Source organism: Mizuhopecten yessoensis, unplaced genomic scaffold (assembly GCF_002113885.1).
Source record: "Mizuhopecten yessoensis strain PY_sf001 unplaced genomic scaffold, ASM211388v2 scaffold10919, whole genome shotgun sequence".
NCBI classification, from domain to species: Eukaryota; Metazoa; Mollusca; class Bivalvia; order Pectinida; family Pectinidae; genus Mizuhopecten; species Mizuhopecten yessoensis.
In genome coordinates, this window is record NW_018408787.1 from 1,295,139 (window position 1) to 1,302,705 (window position 7,567).

General features: G+C 36.8%; 1 protein-coding gene across 2 annotated transcripts; it reads left to right on the forward strand.

Annotated features, from left to right (window-relative positions):
- The first annotated feature begins 494 nt into the window (after positions 1–494).
- On the forward strand, positions 495–5,505 carry LOC110463606 (carboxypeptidase N subunit 2-like). Of its 2 annotated transcripts, none has more exons than XM_021518348.1 (4): positions 495–1,468; positions 2,721–2,812; positions 3,631–3,664; positions 4,802–5,505. In XM_021518348.1, exons 1-4 carry the CDS (start codon positions 691–693, stop codon positions 5,011–5,013), a joined length of 1,116 nt encoding a protein of 371 aa, XP_021374023.1. In that variant the 5' UTR covers positions 495–690; the 3' UTR covers positions 5,014–5,505. The 2 variants fall into 2 exon arrangements, with proteins under 2 accessions (XP_021374023.1, XP_021374024.1); XM_021518349.1 differs by having other exon boundaries at positions 3,634–3,664.
- Positions 5,506–7,567: the final 2,062 nt, after the last annotated feature.

The window sequence follows — 7,567 nt, forward strand, 5'->3', positions numbered from 1 at the left end:
TAGGTTCTTCAGTTTAATCACACATGCTTTTCTTAAATCTGGACCAAAATATCTGTGTCCAATGCGAATCAAGTAACTGTAAATATTTTTTATCTCACCGACACTATTGTGTCCCTAACCTACTAATTCTTTTTAATTACTTCATCGTTTCACGGGATCAATCAAACATGATATTTCTAAATAAACACGATCGTTGGAGTGTTTTTACACAGTGGTCAATTTCCCCGTTGGTCAGTTGTATCGTAGCGACGTTGACATGTGAAAGTGACAGGTACAAAGGCCTTTGATCCGAAAACACAACACCACACGTACCCATGTACTCGCGAATAAGTGCGACTTTTCAAAAGTCACAATACATTGGTAGATATTTGTATTGTCATTAACAGGGTTTCTGTTCCCTTTAACTGTCGTCATACATCTCACACCGTAGTTCATGTTTAAATAACATTTACTTTGTATTGTATGTACATATTTCGAAAACGTTCCATAGAGAGCTAGTGTTAAAATTTCCCGTTCGACAGTTTGGATCGGATGTTGGTTACGGAACTGTAGCTTGTGATTCCTATATCAAGACGATGTAAGGTATCTAAAGTACATTCATTTCGACGCTTACGAAAAGAAACACATCTATTTAATATTTTCATAAAGTACACAGAGGAGGTTCTCGTCCGGACGGATTGGGATTTAGCGATGTTATTTTTAAGGCTGGTTTCCGGTGTTCTTTGTCTGCTGCTAGCCCTTCCTATGTCCAATGCAACGCCGACCGGATGTACAGAAACCGGATCGTATGGAACGTGCGATTTCTCTAGCTGGTCCCCACCTCTTGTTTCGGGGGATTTCAGTACCTCGCCATGCTATATCACACTAAACAACGTGGATGGTACACTTCCGGCGAACGCCTTTTCTGGGCTATCCGATTGCGCTGATCCTTCCGGTCAAAGAAGTATTGCCATTACATGCACCGGAAGTAATGTTCTAGTGATTGCAGCGAACGCATTTGCTGGTACGATGACATGGATAACCGAATTGAGCATCACAGACTGCGTCATTTCCGCTGGAATATCATCTTCGGATTTATCGGGGCTGAGTGGAGTTGTCGACTTTCTAACTTCTGGTGGAACGATAGCCTCTTTTGCAGCCACCACTTTTAGCGGCTTGCCAATGAATTCCATTGCCATGAGTGGTACAACTTTGACGGCCGCAACTTTTCCGAGTGGATTTCTCGAGAACGCAGGCTCCGCCATGACCAAAATCACACTAGACAATTTGGGATTAACGTCTATTCCAAGTGGTGCATTTGACGGGAAGTCAGCTGTCACGGCTTTGAATGTCGCCAATAATGCTCTGACAACACTCGAAACCAACGCTTTCGACTCCATGACATCTCTCAGTACCTTGTCGATTACCGGCAACCAATGGGCGTGTACGTGCGACATTTCATACCTCGTGAAGTGGGTCAAATATACTGGTAAGCAATAAAATGAAGTAATTGTTACTTTAAGCAGGAAACTAAATAAATAAACAAACAATACAAATAAAAAATAAAAAAAAACGGAAAAAAATAAAGAAAAAAAGGTTTCCTTTATAGAAATGATACTTTTTTCAAAAATGAAAAAAACTTTCCCGAAATAAAGAGTCAGTGTTAGGTGAAAAAAAATCAATCCCCCCACAAAATATCAATAAACAAGCTTGAAGGCGGTTTATTAGTAGAGTGGCATTCCATTGGTTCACTGATTAAAACAAAAACAAAAACATGACACGTCTTTAAAAAAAAGTCTTTAATTTCAAAGGACGTTATGTGCTTTAATTCCGGTGATCAGAGTGTTATGTTCCACATGAACTACTCGACATAATGAAATATTTTATGATATCATGTTTTACTATATTGAGGAAAAAGGAGAGGGAAGGAAGGACTACTTTAATTTTGTGTAAAAGTTTGCTTTATGACCTCATCTCCCTGTATACATATAACCAAAATATTTGTTTACAAAACAGGCATGTTCCTACTACCGCTTTGATTGAAATGGAGCTAAGTGCATGTAATTACTAAAGTAAGGAAACTAATGAATGGTCTAAACAACGTCAGTTAAACGGCAAATATAATCCACAGTTATCTGGTGTAGTATTTTACAAGATGCATCTACGCGTGAAGTTTTTTTTACTTTTAGATGTCTAGTATCAAAGTAGCGGAATTAATTTTACTCGAAATATAAGGTAGTGAAGAGGATAGCATAGGTCACAGTGACCTTCTTTTCATACTCGGAAGCTAAGTTAGTGAAGAGGATAGCATAGGTCACAGTGACCTACTTTTCATGATCGGAATATAAGTTAGTAAAGTCGAAAGCATAGGTCACAGTGACCTACTTTTCATTTTGGAATATAAGTTAGTGAAGTCGAAAGCATAGGTCACAGTGACCTACTTTTCATCTATAAATGTATAACTCCTCTTGATGCATTTGCATAACAAATATGGCTGTCGAACTTCTAGTATTCTTATGTACATGTATTAAAGTTATGAATCCAGAGCTAAACGCAAAATCTGCTTGACAAAACATCACTGTGTGACCTATTCATGTTGTTGTGTGTGCATATAAAAATCTCATTTACTAAAAAAGAAAATGATGAAGTTTAAACTTAGATTTTTCCATTGCTAAATAAGTATTTTTTTTTAATATGCGACGTTATATGAGCTTGTTCACGTGACTAATGATGTGTTACAGGTGTGACGTTGGACGGTGACATCACGTGCATGACCCCAACAGCGTACAACGGAACTCTCTTGAACAAAGTCTCGTTTGCTCTCGGATGTGAGGTAAGTATATTTTTGTCACATCGAAGTCATTAGATAAAATGGCCAGTTATATCGAAATTCATCGTCTATTTATAACACAGGTACATTGTAATGCTGCTGTCCATATTATCTCATGATGTCAAATTCACATTGACTAGGGTCACCACAAGGATACAAACATATAGTGTATACAGCCATATCAAGTATTGCCATATCTATAATTTTCCACTGACTAAAGTTGACACTAAATATACCACTACTGAAGTCAATGACATTCATCAGGGGGTTTGTTTTTGTTTGTCTGCTGGATAACCCAACTACTCGGTAGTGAAGCGGACACAAAACCTGTCAATCAATCAATCAATCAATCAGGGTTTCATTTGTAGCCAGTAGCCTGTACAAACCCTCCTACTACAAATATTGCACTTGCTTCTTTCATGATAAGATAGAAGAATTGCAATAAAGTATTATGAAATATGCTGAAATAAAAGCCTACATGGTGTTGGATGCACACAATTTGAAATTTTATTGAAATCACTTCATATCGACTGTAAATGGTAAGTAGAACTATTAAACTGTGTAGATATTGCATTTACTGTCGGAAAGAATTTGAAAGCAAGCCAGACATTACCGCAAAGTTGTAACAACGTATAGCTAGTTACCAAAATGCAACTAACCCATCACTACTTAACCAGAACCTGTTTACATTGGAGTCGGGCATATTGTCGGTTAAGCTATATTATCAGTATTATATACATTATGTTTTGTCATAATGCGAAAACAGATATCTGTTACAATTTAACGCATTAATTACTTGTTAAATGTATTATTTTTTCTAGACAACAACCACCACTGCCTCTACGGACGATTCCAGTAAGTACGAACACCCTCTATTACAGTAGAACTCCTCCAGCAGGTCAATGCTATCGAACTATCCTTATCGTGAATATATACTATTGAGTTCAGATTATATCGTTTTAGAAAGCGAGTATGGAATGGTATTGAGGATCAAGTTTGATAATACCAGTGTGACACTTATTTAGATGATCTTGTTAGGAAATTTCGTAGGTTTGCAAAACAAAGTTCATACATAATGTTTGTAAATGAAACAGTATAAATTCACGTAAACGGCATTTTCGGAACATTATTTATACTGTATTAGTCTACATATTATTCTAAAAAATAAGATCGAACGGTTATAGCCTACAATTTTAGAGTTGTGGGTAAACAAAGCTAGAGGCCTACTGGTGACAGGGATGTAAATGGAACACTTCCGATAACATCCATTCAGACCAGCCTTGGCCATTATATTGTACATTCTAACTGATCCGTTACTTAAACATAGCTGGAATACACCTATACACAATTTATTGATACATATATTTAGTTAATGGGGCTACAGTCACATGGACTACAATACACGATAAGGATTTAATGCCGTCTGAAAATATATCATTTACTGCCATTAATGTGTTAAGTATATGCTTTTGAGCTACCCATGTTCGCTTTTTGTTAGCCGGCTGTTAGGACCTAGACTACTTTAGGGGTTCTAGAGCTTATTACTTGTTATACAACTGTCTGAAGCATGATAGTAAATAGTAATTAATGTTGCCACTTTATCTACGTAAGAACACATGAATGGAGTGTATTTTCCCCTCTGGTGTTAGTCAAACGAATTATGTTGTTCTGATTGCTGCAACTACGTGATGTATTTCCACATGAAATCGAGAATATTTTTTCCACAGAAGTTGGTTAAACGTAAGTTTGATAAAACAAAAAGACGGTTGGTTGATCACCGCATTCCGTAAGTTAGACTGGTTCTGAGCAAAGAATCGTGCTGTTGAGAAAACAATATCGTGATTGTAGAAAACAATTACTTTTGATACTTTCTTAACTAAAATCCCTACCACTACTCCTGCAGTACGTAAACATATTCACCCCAATATACCCACATGTCAATATATGTGCATATATTTAAATTTACACTCCTGCTAACTTTTCTCTTTACAGCATGGGACAAAGCGTTGAAGTACGGAACCGCTGTCATAGCAACCCTAGCTTTGGGCGTGGCTATCGCGACCATGGTCAGCCATTGTTGTATGATGCAGAAAATGGCACAAGGAGGAAATTCCCCGAATACGTCGAACCAGAAAACGAAGAATAGCAAACGTATCGTCACGCCCCTTCCTGTCAACGAACCTACACGTAATAACTTCTTCTAAGAAACGGATATATTGTACACGTCATGGCTCTTTATTTATGCCAGTGAAACCTGGATATATATATAGTTTTAATTAAACATATGCTGATTTTTTTATATCTATGTTGGGGACGCTATGGTATGGTTGGTGAAACTTTGCATTCTAGAAGGTACAAGAACAATTGCACATCGAGAAAGCCAGAAATCCAAAATAGATGAGGAACACAACACCGTGAACGAAAAATAGGGAAAAAATGAAAAATAGAAAAACACTAAAACAACGCATGAAAAGTCGGTTCTACAGCAAGGATTAGTGTCTCCTGAACTACATGTAACAAGCCAGATGGTGATCCGATCTCGCTTGATAATTCATGTAATGGATCGGAGAGCTTAGATAATTTGACCTCGACGATATGTATCAGCAATCGTGATGTCAACCGTCAAATACCCGAAAACCTGAAGTCACCACCGACCTGAGATACAGCGGGTTACCACCGACCTGAGATACAGCGAACACACCTTAAGTCAATGTAACCACTGTACACGCATACCTAATAACTTAATTACTTCAGTGTAGATTGGAGGCTGTCGAACAGGAAACCATGACTACGTAGTGTGTGAGCTTTCAGGACACTTCTATCCAGTAAACCACGATACAAAGGGCATTGTCTAGTGTACCGTATAGACCGCAACCTATGGATTTCTAAACGGCGGAGGTGTCTGGTATGTTATGATTGAGGAGAGAAAACTGGCTATACCTGGTTCATCATCATCAGATCATTTTGTCTCCAACGTAGAAACGACTGGTCCGTCACATCTAAAACGCCTGCAGGATGTGACAGTACATCGTCAAAACCTAACGTAGAAACGACTGGTCCGTCACATCTGAAACGCCTGCAGGATGTGACATTACATAATCAAAACCTAACGAATAAGTGTGTATATTTCTGCTGACTTTTTCAAAGTTCATCTATTTTTTTCAAACTAACGCATATAAGTATTAATGTTTTGTTTGCAAATGCATTTCTATATATGTATTAAGATTGTTTAAAACATGTGTATTTTAATTAACAAAAAAGTGAAAGATTCCAAATATCAATAATGCGAATATGGAAATGCTTGATAACTTTTTTACTAATCTGATAATATGTTGATATACATTGTACATCAAGTGGTGTCTTATATTTAAAAACTCTTGTTATTTTAAAGCCTACGTATGTGTACTATACATCAGAGAAAACCATTGTGTCTGACTAGTATATACAAATAATTCATATCTGATGTATTGTTTTCATCGTTGATATCAATTTAATTAATTTCCTTGTTAAACTCAAAATAAAAAAACGGCTTACTTCGTTTTCTATATATAGAGGATATTCAATTGTTTCTCGTTAAGTACTACATATGTATTTCACGAGTATGACTGTATATCGGGCTCTTGAAAGAAACACAACTCAAATATAGCTGCATCAACAAAGGACCAATTCTTAAAACGTCACGCTCGACAACAAGGCAAAGTGAATTGGTTACTCGACGTAATTCTGCCCTTTGCTGCTATTCTCTATGTATAGAACATTTCGTATATATTCAAGTTAGTTAAGTGATATTTCACTGTTGAAGACGTAATAAACGCTGATATTAAACATCGGCTTCAACCAAATATTCCATCGCTGCCACCAAAATGATGCATCACCTATCATATTTAGGCACATAAACGTTGACAAAAGACGTCTATTACTGGGAGAAGTAAAGTAAACAGTTTTGTCGTCCAAGTCCAAAATAATAAATGACAATAAGATCAATGAAACTAATTTTATTGATTCAATAAATGAAACAACAGTATAAAGAAAGGAATATTGGTTCGACTTCTGACCTGTCATACCATGGGGACAGGGCCGGTACCTTCGGGGAGCTATACGGGGACTTTAAGAAGCAGGAGATTTTTCTGAGTACAAGAAAACTTGTGAAAATATTTGGAATGGATAAAAATACACTACAAAAAGCAAACAACTAAATGATAAGTGATTGTTACGAAGCTGAAGGATACTGGGGGTGGTCGGATGGCGTAGTTGTATGGCGCACTCAGTTTTCACCAAGTCAGCCGGGAAGCAATGTCCGCTCGTACGTGAAGAGCTAACGGGCCACCCAATGCAAGTTTTTATAGGGTAGTCCGATTTACGTCTCGTACTTGGAATACATGTGCACATTCGGGCAAACAGGAGTGAGTTACATAAGTTAAAAAAACTTCAGAATTGTTGTAAATGTGCCTTTATGCATATTTTTGAAAGTAAAGCAAAGGACACGAAGGTTAAGCTATCTTAAAAAAAACCAACATAAATAGTAAACTGCATTTTTAACCATACTTCATTACAAAGTTAATATTTTATTTCATACCTAATAAATAAAACCTTAATTCATTGAACTAAGCTTTCCAAATTATTCACATTTCAAAATTGTACTAAATGATACAATGGAAAAATAGACCAAGACTGTTGGACTAAAACGATAAAAGGGAAAAGAAGGGAATGGTCTATTTTTGAACGAAGTGATTAGTCATATCAGAAAGGAAAACGTTA